General features: G+C 37.3%; 1 protein-coding gene across 9 annotated transcripts in view; it reads right to left on the bottom strand.

Moving 5' to 3' along the window:
• Positions 1–14004, bottom strand: part of LOC149285889 (teneurin-2-like) — a 771075-nt gene that overhangs the window by 133509 nt on the left and 623562 nt on the right. For 5 of the 9 annotated variants that reach the window (XM_089494756.1, XM_089494755.1, XM_089494757.1 and 2 more), the window contains one exon: positions 11512–11720. In XM_089494756.1, coding sequence (XP_089350882.1) covers positions 11512–11720 — 209 coding nt within the window. The remainder of the gene's footprint in view (positions 1–11511; positions 11721–14004) is intronic. The other 4 variants (XM_089494760.1, XM_089494761.1, XM_089494762.1 and 1 more) reach the window with 1 other exon arrangement.

The following is a 14004-nucleotide window of genomic DNA, read 5'->3' as shown; positions in this document are numbered from 1 at the left end:
AGCCATTATATCATATGGAATGCAATCTGCATTCATGGCACTTAATCTATTTTTCGCCATAATCAAGGGTCTACTTTTTGTTTTCAGAGGATCAGTTGCACTGAAACTCCCATCAGCCTCAGGCAGAGTTTTTCCAATAGCACCTTGGAATTTCCGATAATCAGGATTAAAAGTAGTTTATCTGTTATTAATATGTGATGTGAGTGACAAATGATTGACATACAGTTCGGCAGCATGCCTTAAATATGGAAATATAGATGTCAGCATATATTTTCAGTAGTTTGCATAACAAATAGCACATGAAATGGCATTGACCACTTCCCGCTGTCAGATTACACCACATCAATCCATTTACCTGCAAAAGTGCAATTTAGGACAATACACTAGTGGCCCCGGGAATGCCAATAATTTGTTTTTTTTAAGACCAGACAGACCAGGGCAGGAAACCCGTGAATCACAGATATATGTAGCCTACTCACCTTGCTATAATTAATGAAATGCAATGATAATTCATGCGGAAGGCCATATTTTAAGCAAATACTGTGCAGTATACATTTAAGATATAATTTAATGGAAATGTGTGTTTAAATAATTATAGGTATCAATATTGTCTCATATCATCTCGGCTTAATTGTAATTATGAGTCCAGCCGTTCTGTTCACCATGAATAAAATGCGTAGACGTTGCAATCCAGTCCTGTAAAAATCTGTAAAATATGCCAGTAGTTTCAATACATCGTAAATGTAATTTCACAACTGAGCATTGTTTAAAGTTTTTGTGGAAGCGCCAATGATTGAGTCATATGAAAATCCTAATTACCCTCTGACTCTAGAACCCCCTTGACATTTTTTTTGCAGATTTATAGCTCATCACTACAGCAATATGAATAATTTTACAGCATAGCTGCATAAGAGAGCATCTCAGGGTCAAACATTGAATCACTGCCCCCAGGAGCTTACAGTCTACTTAAGGCACCTGAAGCATAAAAGTGAAAGCGAGAGAGAATTATGAATGAACAATTCTCTGTAGGTGTAAGGCCCAAAAAAAAAAAGTGGTGGCAGTTCCTGGGCCACTTTACAGATTTCCATTCATGGCAACTCTCTGGATCTCCAGGTCATGGTGTTCAGCATCTTGTTCACAGGTCTCCATATTGGGACACAAATTCTTGATCCCTCTTTGCTCTCCTGATGTAGTTCCATTCTACGAGCTCAGAATGTTTTTTGGATAGGAGTGCATCACAGCCATTATTGTCACACTGTTGTTATTGTCTACTGTTTGTAGATAAAACATTAAGATAAGCAAGAAGAACCTGAAAAAGTATAACGATATCTAAAATGTGTGTGTGTGTGGGGGGGGTATTCTTGCCTTAGTCTAGGATTGGCCCTGACAGCATCGTATATATGTTGCCTAATTGTAAAAGTGGATTGAGCTCTTTTATTCTGCCCTATGGCTACCTGAAGGGCTATCCCCAAGTATATCTCTTACTACTCTTGTTTACTGATGTGTGTAGCTTCCAAGATAAGAAAACTGTTGCTGCGTCCTGAAGTCTGCAATAAGTTTAAAAAAATACAATAAGTAACTTTTTCATGCTTATTATTAATTTAGCGTTAATGAACCTATTAGCGTTTTACCAGTGGCATAGAAATTAATCGTGATTTCCCTATTTCACTGCTTTTTGAAATATATGACACAGTTATCGTTGGAAAAGTCAAAATGATTCAATTTAAATGGAATTTCCAAACTGTATACCAAAGAGTTTATGTGTAAACCTATGTATAAAATAAAGTAATGGAAGACATTTATGTTCCATCTTTTGAATGCGGCCATCAATATTATTCGAGTAGAACATTAAAAAGAAAAGGTTTGGTTGCTATATGATTAAAACCGACTGCTTAACGTTTAGTATTCAGATGTAATAAAATGCTTTATTTTTTCATGCAAGGAGAGAATTTTAAACACAGTAAATGGTTGTTTATTCATTTACATACTGTGTTAAAATGTGATGCCTGTCTGCAAGAGCCTTTTTTTAATCCAATATTATAGTCTGACTTTTCTGGTGTTTTAGTAGTCTCATGTCCGAAATGAACTCTGTGTATTGTACTATGTAAGCATAAATTGGGAACTTTCTATATTATGGGACCCTGGCACTCTTACAGGTCCATGTTCAGATTTCAAACTCCAGTCCTGGATGCTGATGTAGCCAGCATCAGCTTCACGACATTGACACTTAAACTTCTTGAAAGCACACACAGACACACACATCTATGCTCACACACAAACCCTGGTAACTCATACACTCATCCATCACCTCCAATCCATAGCTTTCACTCCGGCTGTGAGCAGCCTCGCATTATGTGACCCAACTACGTTCCTGGTTCCCCAGAAGTACGCCTCTGCTCCTGGTGCACTTCCGCAAAAGGGCAGAGCTTTTGGCCAGACACTCTTCCCCAATTGGAAAAACAGGGAAGAGGTTGTCCCCATGGTTGCACCTTTTTTTTAAGTGCATGAAAGGCCAGAAAGGAATCCGTTCTTATACAAAGTTACCCCGCAAATTACCGTCCTTGTCAAGGGCCGCCTGGGCTCCATGAAACCACCAGGACCCATGTAAGGCCAAACATCTTTGTAGATTGAAGTTTGTTTTGTTCTTTATTGCGAAAAAAGTGATTTTGACTATCCAGAGGAAATGGAGTTCAGCCACAATATGCAAAACAAAATTATATACACAGGTATATATGTAGAGTACTCAAGATCTTTGATTAAAGTAATCCATTCCACTTTATTCCTGTATTGCACCTGAAAGGTTAATATGCCTGGAGTTGAAGCAACTATGACACCTTATACCTTATAATACACTAATGAAACCACAAGCATTGTCAGGGTTGCAGGAGTTAGGGGCTGTTTTGTTGTCTATGTGATTGCTCAACTGTAACTTTGAAATGATGGTTGCGCTATTATTATTTTTCACGCTGTCATTCAGTTGCACAAAGTAGAGAAGCACAGCATGCACTATCATAATTCCACAACAGCAGAGGTTGCATTAATATAGGGAAACTATCAATCATTTCTTTGGTCTGATCCAGAGAGCCACTATTCATAGACTGCTCAGTTGAGTCAGATATAAAATTTACAATTTAGGTCACAATATGCAGTGGTAGACATGATCTCCTGTGTAGCCAGACTTCTAACATTATCCACTTAATAAAAATAGCATTTAAACATATAAACAGATGAAGTTCTGCTTTTCCAAGTCTCTGGGTCATGTCTTCTTTCTCTGGGCAGGAGAGCAGTGTTTGGCCACACCAATGCCCCACCTGGGAAGTATATGCATAAGTAAAACTATAAGAGCAGTGTCCAGTTTAGTAGTAGAGGTGTGGGTGCAGTCTCCAATGGGCCTCCGCTACATCTGCTTGTCTGTTCATAATTATTATTATTTATATAGCGCCATCAAATTCCGTAGCGCTGTACAATGGGTAGACAGGACATAACAAGTAGTGTAAAACATGACAATATGACTTAAAGAAAGAACAGGTGAGGAGCTTACAATCTAGATATAACATAGTATCAATGTGTCTCCTCTACTAATATATTTGTGCCATCATAGACATGTATCCCATCTCCATCTTTACCCTCCTTTCTATGTGGAAAAGTGGGACATATAATTAGGTTGTCTAGTTGAATCTTCTTCCACGCAGACAGAATCACTTGTTAGACCTGCAGTTTTAGTTTTTTTTAGTGTTCTCTATCAAAAATTGTGAAATATAATTATGTAATATAAGGCATTTTTAGTTCACTGTTAGATAAGTTGAACACCCTTACAGCAAGAGGGAATTAATTCACTTTATTCAAATAGGCAAACGAGTATCCTGGATATAAAACAAGAGCAAGGCTTGAGGTTTTTAGAACAGAACAAACTTATCTGCTGTCAAACCCTATGTTTCTATGAGTAAATTGATAATGTATAGCTATACATACATATAACACACACACAAACACATATAAATATACTGTATAAATAATATTTTATTAGCTATCATACATTATGTATATGTATTGTAGATATCAAACATGCATAGTTTAATATGTTAAGGGTTAAATGTTTTCATATATGCATGCATGAATTTATTACCCCCCCCCAATTTGCCTGTTACCATAGCTACATCACCTCTTTAGGTCAAATGACAGTTGAGAAGCACCTAGTTAAACCATGTGTCACCGTTTAGTAAATTGGGTGCAAACCAGGAGATTTGCAGTCTTGGATTTCAAGCGATTTCAAGTAATTTTATCAGGCAAGTTTGACAGGTGATTATATATTTTCCTTTTAACAAATCTGGCCCTTTCTATATTTATGGGTCTGCATATATTAAAATATAAAATTAAGTTGACCAGATTATTAAATTTAATTGACAATTTATTCGCTTGGGAAGGTATGTCATATTAAAGTAAAATCGGCTGCAAAATCCAATAAACAAATTGCATAAAGTATGAAATATGTTTAGAAAGATATTTCATTTCAATCAAACAAGTTTCTAAAACGTACAATGGTCATTTGGTTTTTCAACAAGGAGCAAAAAAGGCAAAAATAAGTTTGGCTGAATTAAAATGGGCAAAATAGATTATATGAGAAGGCCCTGATTATAATAATACTGCAGTTAATACACAGGTTTTTTTTTTAAATTACTTTAGGGCAGCTTTGCACTTATTGCTATAGTGTTGGGTATAGAGTAAGGCTGTGAAGTATTAGAGTGTCCTGAGCAAATGTTCAGGTCAACAAGAACATTCGGGAAATGAGGTAGGTTTAAATGTTCAGTCAAAATCTATATTTGTTTCTATGCTGTTAAGTAAGTTATAACAGGGCCCCTTGACCAATAAGGAAAGGGGTTATGATGCTGGCCTATGCAGAAATGTCCTTCTTCATTGGCCGTGTTTACAACTTTGTATCAAGCAGGTATATAAGCTGAGGTGGCACTTCCTTACTTCCTTTTCAACCAGGATCAGACAGAGAGAAGATCTTGAACGTTTCCATCCCCCCGTCTGGAATAGATTGCTAAGAAGACAAATTGGTATTGGGAGAGACCAAGCCAGTGGAAGCCAATGTAACAGGTTTAAAGCTTGTACCTGCCTCACGTGCTAACTTGTCTGTCAGCTGGCAGTGGTTAACTCAATTTATGGGTGAAGAATACAGATTAATATCATGTTTAGTCACAGCTGTTGTTTGTGGTCCCCTTGCCAGCGCCTAAAAAGACTATATGGTATCTGCAAGTGCAGAAATTGGGGGACATCGAGTAGGGGCTTTGGTGTAACTGTCTGGTGTGCTAAATCAGCTGGCAGGTGGTTAATGTCTTAATGTTGGTCTGTGGGGTGGATATGTGTTCAATAAAGCTGTGGCCAATGCCTTGCCCACATGTTCCCATCTGGTGTCTTATTAGGGAAGAGTAAAGGTACTCTAGTGATATCTGGATGGATGCTAAAAGATCTAGGCAGTCATGACTGTAAAGGTGTTGCAGGCACGACGATAAGGACATAACACACAAAACTTGTGATTGCGTTTTTTTGTCAAAAGAAACAAATTGACCGCCGCATTAACATCAACTGAGAGGGAGTGATGTGTATTAAGTCAACTTAAACATATATGTTGCAAGAACGATTTAAGGCATTGTGCCTATCATGCACTTGCCGAACATTTATAAAGCACTCCTATCTATAATATTCTTACGTGTTATTCGAAATTTGCTGTGCTTGAATCATAACTGCTAACAGTCGATTTATGGTGCATTAAATATCTCTCCGATTTCCATTCCCTGTTAGTAAAACTCTAAAAAAAGAACAACATGCAAGCAACACTACTTTCTTGTGCTGGTAACCTTGGAGGATTACCGTTCGGCCAACATAAAAAGGAACAACGCTGCTTTTTCACTTCAGTTTAGAATAAGGGATACTCTGACAAATAACAGGCTTGATGTTTTGACAATCACAGTGGTATATTACAGGCTTCATATAAAAATGTTTGTATAGCAATTCAAGACTGACACTGCCTGTCTAGTGAAATTACTGTTTCACTAAGCGCTTGTCAAGAAGATTACATAAAAAAATAATTAGTAGTTAAAATAATCTATGCAAAGCATGTTGATCATTCTCAGCGTGTAATGAGCAGTGGCCCACGAAATCGGTACAAGTCGAGGTCTACTGATTAGGCTTCACCACTTTTTGCTGTCTGTGCAAGTACACCATATGGTATGGAAAATGTGAAGTGGAAATTGTTGCCTTTTGACGCAAACATATTTATAGTCAGCTTAACCATTTGACTACCAGACAGCTGTGTACACATTTAGGAGACAGCAGACTTCCTGACGTTCTTCTCTTTTCTGCCTGATCATCATTTTATTTAGTCACAGTGGCTTGGAGGTTGTAGAATCCCCCATTAGGGTATACTACAAAGTGTTGCTCAAATGGACATTCTATCAGCCTACACAGCTGTTTGATGATATGCACAGTATTTTATATATGCACAGTATTTTAGACATGCTAAAATACTAATAAGAACATACACCAATCAGCCATAACATTATGACCACTAACAGGTGAGGTGAATAACACTCATAATCTTGTTATCATGACACCTGTCAGTGGATGGGATATATTAGGCAGCAAGTGAACATTTTGTCCTCAATGTTGATGTGTTAGAAGCAGGAAAAACAGGCACGCATAAGGACCTGAATGACTTTGACAAGGGACAAGGAGGGAAAAGAGGCCGGTGTGGTCAAATGCAACAGATGAGCTACTGTAGCTCTAATTGCTTACAGGATTTAAAGGATCAGCTGCTAAGGTCTTGGTGACAGATACCACAGCACACCTTCAGAGGTCTAGTGGAGTCAATGCCTTGACAGGTCAGGGCTGTTATGGTGCCAAAAGGGGGACCTATACAACGTTAGGCAGGTGGTCACCCGTGGCACCATAAGCAAAATAAGTAGTATAATCAGGAATGATTAATTTGCTGGTGATGTCACAAACACTGAAAATTGTATTAAAACCGTTTTTCTGACCCATACGCTTGCTTGCACATGGTATAAGTCAATCGTATGCTGGTATATAAATACATTTAACAATAATGTTAAGGATACTTGCTAGTAAAAATGTTTACTGAGGGTATGAAAATGTTTCAAACACTGCTCTAGGAGACAGAAAATCATCTGTATTGTATTTTATTTTTATTTTTATGAATGACTTTATCAATGTACTGCACTGTAGAGAGAAAATGAACATTAGGGAACATTAAGTTGCAAACATCTAATTTGAAATAAGCTGTGGTGCTGCATATTTTTGAAGCTGCTTTAAAACAGCGATTAACTCAATTATTTTATTGCCAACCAACATTTTCATACACATGAGTAATGGGCATCTAGCTGTGGGTTTAAAAAAAGACAATTAATTTTCTCTAGAGTGGCTGCAGTTGGAATTTTGAATAGAAAGTATTACAATATGGACAGTTTCTTGGACTTTTATTCTATAAATGTAATAAACAAAAAAATATTACTAGTACTTCTGCCACTTAAGAATTCAGTAGACTAATTATTGAATTTAGGTGTTTCAATCAAACCCATTGCCAGGAGTGTAAAAAAAAAAAAAAAAAGAACCACGCCAGTCTGCATTTACAAAAGTTTTTGGGTCGTTCTAAAGAGCTCAGTGAATTCAAGCGAATTCAGTGATATTCTATAGTCAACTGTAAATGGTATTATTCAAAAGCGGAAGCTGAATTGCATTGAGTGCCAAAACCACCAACGCTCTGCTGATTCCATAGCGGAAGAGTTCCAAATTTCCAATGGCATCAATATCAGCATAAAAACTGTGCGGCGGGAGCTTCATGGAATGGGTTTCCATGCCCAAGGAGCTACATGCAAGCCTCACATCAACAAATACAAAGGGCTAGGCCCATTTCTTCCAGTAATGGGAAATCTTAATGCTTCAGCATGCCAAGACATTTTGCACAATGCTATGCTTCCAACTTTGTTTCCAGCGTCACTATGCCCCAGCGCACAAAGCAACTCCATAAAGACATAGTTGGATGAGTTTGGTGCAGAAGAACTTGACTGGCCTGCACAGAGCTCCAACCTCAAGCCCAATCAAACACTTTTGGGATGAACCGGAACTGAGATTACGAGCCAGACCTTCTCGTCCAACATCTGAGCTCACAAATGCTCTACTGAACGAATGAGCAAACATTCCCACAGAAACACTTCAAAATCTTATGGAAAGCCTTCCCAGAAGAGTGGAAGCTGCTATAGATGCAAAGGGGGGACCAACTACATATTAATGTCTATGTATTTAGAATGCAATGTCATCAAAGTCCCTGTTGATGTAATGGTCTTGTTTCCCAATACTTTTCTCCATATAGTATACTTTAAAATCAAGGCTGAGACTACTATATAGGCAAAAAGGAAATCTCCTAGTGCATAGAATTCAAAGCTGGTAAGCTCGCATAGCCATGAAGTTCTCCTAAAGTTAACATTCAAGAGCATGAAGTTTCTCAAGTGTGCTAAAACCACTAGGACCAGCCCGGTTTAAAATTCCTATACTGTTCATGAAACTTCAGATGTGGGGAATTGCTGTTGTTTTTATGTCTGAATATTGAAAAAAAATACAAATAATATAAAAAAAAAATCCTATACTGTATATTTTAACAGTTTAAACAGCACTTTGATATAAAGACCTATTTTCCATAATTCCACCTAAACATGGCTATTCCAAAGTGAAGATAATATTCTTCCAACTGTATTCTTTATTTTTTTGTTATAGAAGAGATTTAAATACAGTTTACAATATTTTTTAAGGGATCTTAAAGATCTTAAATTTTAATACTGACATACATTTATAATTTTCACTACCTTAATTTTTCATTAATTTCTTAGCGTTTTTTCCCCAAATATATTTTTTTGTATCATAGAAGTCCATAATACTTAAAGTTCTCATATTGGCGTTAAAGGATAAAGAGTTAAGAATACTTCTATATAGCTTGGCTTTAGATATTTCCTTGAAGAGGGTCGACACGGAAGACAGAAGCAATAAAAGCTGACATTTCTTGCAGGCTACACGCTGTTCTGCTCAGCTGGGTTTGGCAGCTCTCATTGCCTTCCCAACGCGCGCTGTCGATTTTACCTCAGTTGGCAGGGCAAGCTCAGCAGTAGGTCTAATCGAAGAGTAACTGCAAACTGAAGCAAAAACTTCATGTTTTTGCCCTTTTTTGAATTCTCAATTTTGATTTGTGAGGAGATCTTGAGGGTGACCACGCATGGATCAAAAGTTAAGCGCATTCTAGTGCACGCTTATCTGAAGCCTCCTAGAGCACAGTGAAGTTCATGGAGGCTCAAAATGGCCAAACCAAAATAGCTGATAAATGTCACACTCATCTATTGATTGAATATGGTGAAATGTGATATTAGTACTGATCTACAGAGTTATGACATTCCAGAAGTTCTCTGTTGACTGTTTAAGGTCATGAGGTTTTGAAGATATATAAACACAATAAATCTATGCCAACAGAAGTTGATAATACCACACTGTAACAAAGACTATACGAAGTAAAAGAAGCCACTCTAAAAGTTTTTAGGACAAAATGGGACACATTGCAAAGAATATGGGAATGCTGATAATAAAGGAGCAGTTCCATGAATAGAATTTCACAATTTTCACCTGTGAGTTCTTTAAAGGGCTATTAAAAAGACCAAAAATATTCATCACCTTGCTCATTCGTTTTGTGTATAAATACCGGCTCATGCATCTTCCAGAGACAGCAAAGGTGGTTTAATTCGTAATTATTTTGCCATTGAACCACTTAAAAAGACCTTTTGAATGCCATCCAATTTTAACTCAAATATTTGTAATATACAAATTATGGAAAGATACACATGAATGTAATGCTGACATCTAAACTTCAAACTTCTGTTAAAATTATCCCAAGACCCATTCCTGTGCCTAATGACAGAAAGTTCAATGTGGCCATCATATTACTACCAAACTTCATTTTAAAACATTATCTATTGAAACAGTCAAAAACGGGGGTTTTAGTGCACTACAAATGACAAGACAGAGGCTGCTTATGGACGGAAAGCTTTTGCTATGTTTTTTTTTTATTTATTACCGAGCTGCCTAAAACATATGATGGACAATTTCTGTTGACATAATTAATTAAGTTGTTATATGGAGTTAACTGGATTGAATGCAGCTCTATCCAGAGCAGCAGGTATGCCCATTTTCAACTGAAAAACAACGTCAATTAAATAAATATTTTTGTTGAAAATGTTGTACACATACTGCCCTATGAATCACAAAATAGGCTTTTGCTAAAAACTTCAGGCCCCCTTGTGTCAGTAGCTCCCTCATACACTGTACTAGGCTTAAGTGGCAGCTGCTATGGTCCCAGCCCTTTAGCAGCTGAATCTTGGGTGTGGTGGTGGAGGTCTCCATGAAGTTACAGAGGTTGCAGAGTGATGAGATATGACATTTTATCTCAGAGCCCAATATCAGGTGGCACGTTGACCTTGAAGAAGTCAGTGTCTTCTCTTTCACAGACCTCCATTGCACTACAAAACTCAGGATGATGGGGGCTCTGGAGCAGGTATCTCTGAGCTAAGGGTGGGGTTGCACTAGGGCCCCTCTAGAGGAAGATTGCTCTGGGTCCCAGCCCAGAAGTGATTTTGCACCAGGATAAAAAAGGTAATTTTGCTTTGTTTTGTATAATGCCGGTTTCTCCTGCTTTTGCTAGGTTTTTATAAAGACCATTGCCTTTCACTTTTCTTTTATATTCCTGGCTCAATTACTGCATCCAAGGTGTTTTAATTTTACATTAATACTATTACATATTCATGAAATACAGGACTCAACTGCTTAACTGAGAAGTCATTGCCTGAGGGAACTGGTAGCCTACTGGCTCAGATGGTGAAGCATCTGGATTGAAGCAAAAAACCTTTTATTTCAGTTTCAGTGTTAGTTACTTAAACACGGAGCAAAAGTTGCCAGTTGATATAGACTACAATAAGAAAATGTCACGTTCAAAAGAGATTAGCTTAGACAGTTAAGAAGGTGAGAAGGTCCTCCTGAGAAAACTGAAGGTGTTCCCTATTGATGTGAAAAGACAAAGTAAAGTGCTTTGCGGGAGGGCTTTAGTGATCAACAAATCAGATGAGATGATTAAATGAGAGAACACAAAGGGAACAGTATGCCGTTCTTCTCTCTTGATCTACTGTATCTTATCACCGCCAGCTATTAATAAGTATACCGAACACCAAAAGACCCGGACCTTATTCTGTGTACTGTACCTAAAAATGAGCTGCCTCTGATTTTATAGCCCATGACAAATTGTTATTTAAGTGATAGTATTCATTGTATTTTATTTATTTTAAAGTAAAGTTTAATGCTAAGTGACCAGTCTAGAGATGTGTTTCATCTTCTGTGGCATTTAACTGGTTGGTACACATAAGCAGCAGCACAAATCCACATTTGTACATTTTTAATACATACCTGGGCATGAGATGGTGGAAGGCCCTTCCTTATATAGACTCCAAAAAGTGCATCCTTTCCCAATGAGATATTAAATTTTAGGAACTGTGGTTGAATGACATGGATGTGAGACCTCCAAAACACTCCTGCTGGTACCTCCTGGGTGATCCTGCGTCCAATTTCCACTTCCCCATTGTCTATGCTGCTATTTCTGACCACGGGCCATGGTCCTGTAAGAAGAGAATCAAAAAACATATGGAATGTTTATTTTTCTGTACTGTATGATTAAAGGAACAAAACCGTCTGTATTAGAAATAGCTGGATGGGTGATTTCCTAGAAGCGAGTCCTTGAGGAATCTTGAACTGCATTAGATCTACTTTAATCTTGACTTATTACCTCCAAAAAAGAAAGGTTGAATGGGTTGCCATTAAATGTATATGTTCTGATCAAAACGTTCCTTCGGTAAACACATCAAAGTTTCCTGGCAACAAAGTAGTTGTAAAATCAGAGCTTTGTTTGTTAAATTTAAAGTTAAATTAGTGAAAACAAATTCTCTGAAGAATCCACTATATTTTGTACTATTTTTAAAATAGAGGTATTTTAATAAATGATTTGGCATTCATTTTTATTTACAGAGATCATATTTTACATAGACTGAAATATATTGCAGAATGCATAAAAGAAAAGTGCAGTATCTGTTAACCACATCCCACACACTACATTCACTTTAATGGTATATATTCCTAGGTCTGATTTCCATATCCACCCGCTGAGCTTCTCCCATTACCCCTGAATATTTGTCAAGCTACAAATAATGTCTCCTGACACGAGTTTTAAATAGTAATTTGCAAGGGGAAAAACAATGCAAAGAGCTGAAATTAAAAATGTGAATATACTACCATAATATGACTGCTATTTTTCCTTGTTAAAGTATGAAATTTACAACAAATATTAATGGCACAGTTTTTCTCACGCAGGGCTTGTCATTTTCACTAAATTTTCAAATAAAGATTAAGTAATAAAAAAAGAACAGTCAAGAAAGGACAATGTCTTGCCCTCAAACAACTCACTAAAAGAATTATATTTAATATATTAATTAACAAATCCAATTGGATTTTATCTTTAAAATTCCAAATTAACACTTTGGAAATGTAACAAGTGCAACAAAAATTAATTGTAGTAGTAGATGTTTCCTCTTTTTATTAATCTCAGGTAATCGGACTAATCTAATCCAGACATTAGCATACTGGGAAACTTCACAGGGTTGGTCGGTTGGTAGTGGAGCCTCATCAACTGGGGTCATGGCCAAGATCAGGGGGCATGGGTTGTCCCAGTAATGGTGATGGAAAGTAGGAGGGAATAGGCAGAGCCTGGGAAGAGACTGGACAAGAACAAACACAGCTCACCTTACGGTGATGGGAGATGCTAACCTCAAGCCCCAGGGAAGCAGTTCCCAGGTATGGACATTAGTATGTCTTTTGGCTTTTAAATAAAGTGATAAAATAAGGATAAAACACTAAAATTTTTGCAGCTCTTATCGTTTGCATGAAGAATATAATAAAAATCATGGGCAGAGCAACAAGTTGTTGGAATCCCAATATCAAGGGCAAAATGTGTGTAATTCTAGAGCTGCAATTTTGTTTTACACTTAATTGTCATTCTGTAATTCTTCCCAATGGAAAACTGATTAAGGCAACAAACAGCTTTGTCAGATTAATAGGGAAATACAGTTTTCAGTGGTTAAAATTACAAGTATTCCCCAAGTCTACATAGAAGACAGTAGACTCAGTTAATGTTCCTGAAAAGCACATTGTAACTGCTGGAATTAATAGTGTATTTATCAAACACTGGACTTAATGGCAGAAGAGAGTCGATGCACCTGCTGAACCTACGTTATTTTCTCCTTTAGAGTCTTTGATCTTAGAAATGGTCTTGCTGATCTAGGAGCAGAATATGGAAGCACCTAGTGTGCAGTTACTGATACTAGGATATGACAGCATCCTAAAAATGCTGCATGCCTTTTAATGTAGTCTATGGAGGTTGTGCTGAGCCGACACAACCTCCATAGCGTAAGTACGCCAGTTGTGCAGCCCCTAAGAAGGCAATCTGCCCCTTGGCTTTGTAGCAGGGGGACAGCCGACCACCTAGGCCTGGATACATCACTTCCCCATGGGGTATTTTTGAACAATAATCTAAAAAAATTGCTTCTAAGATCCTCTTGCTGTAAAAATTAAGGTCTAAATTGGACATCAATGCACAAATGAGTATCAAAAAGTATTTTGGCTTGTTTCCCGTTAAGGGTTAAAACAACGCTTCTTGATGCGTAAATTCTAATCTTAAAACACTGCAATGCAATTGCCCAAACTATATGTTAATAGTGAGTCGGCTAATTGCTGATGTATAAATTGCATCACACTGATTATGTTTAGTTTGCATATGTCTGTATGATATTTTTATTTCTGTCACTGCTCTCTCTACCTCATTTTGCCATCTAATTTGAGTTCATGTCAAAT

Source organism: Sceloporus occidentalis, unplaced genomic scaffold (assembly GCF_023333645.1).
Source record: "Sceloporus occidentalis isolate IW3139 unplaced genomic scaffold, rSceOcc1.0.p SCAF_75, whole genome shotgun sequence".
In the NCBI taxonomy this organism is placed as follows: Eukaryota; Metazoa; Chordata; class Lepidosauria; order Squamata; family Phrynosomatidae; genus Sceloporus; species Sceloporus occidentalis.
This window is presented reverse-complemented; position numbering and strand designations above follow the sequence as displayed.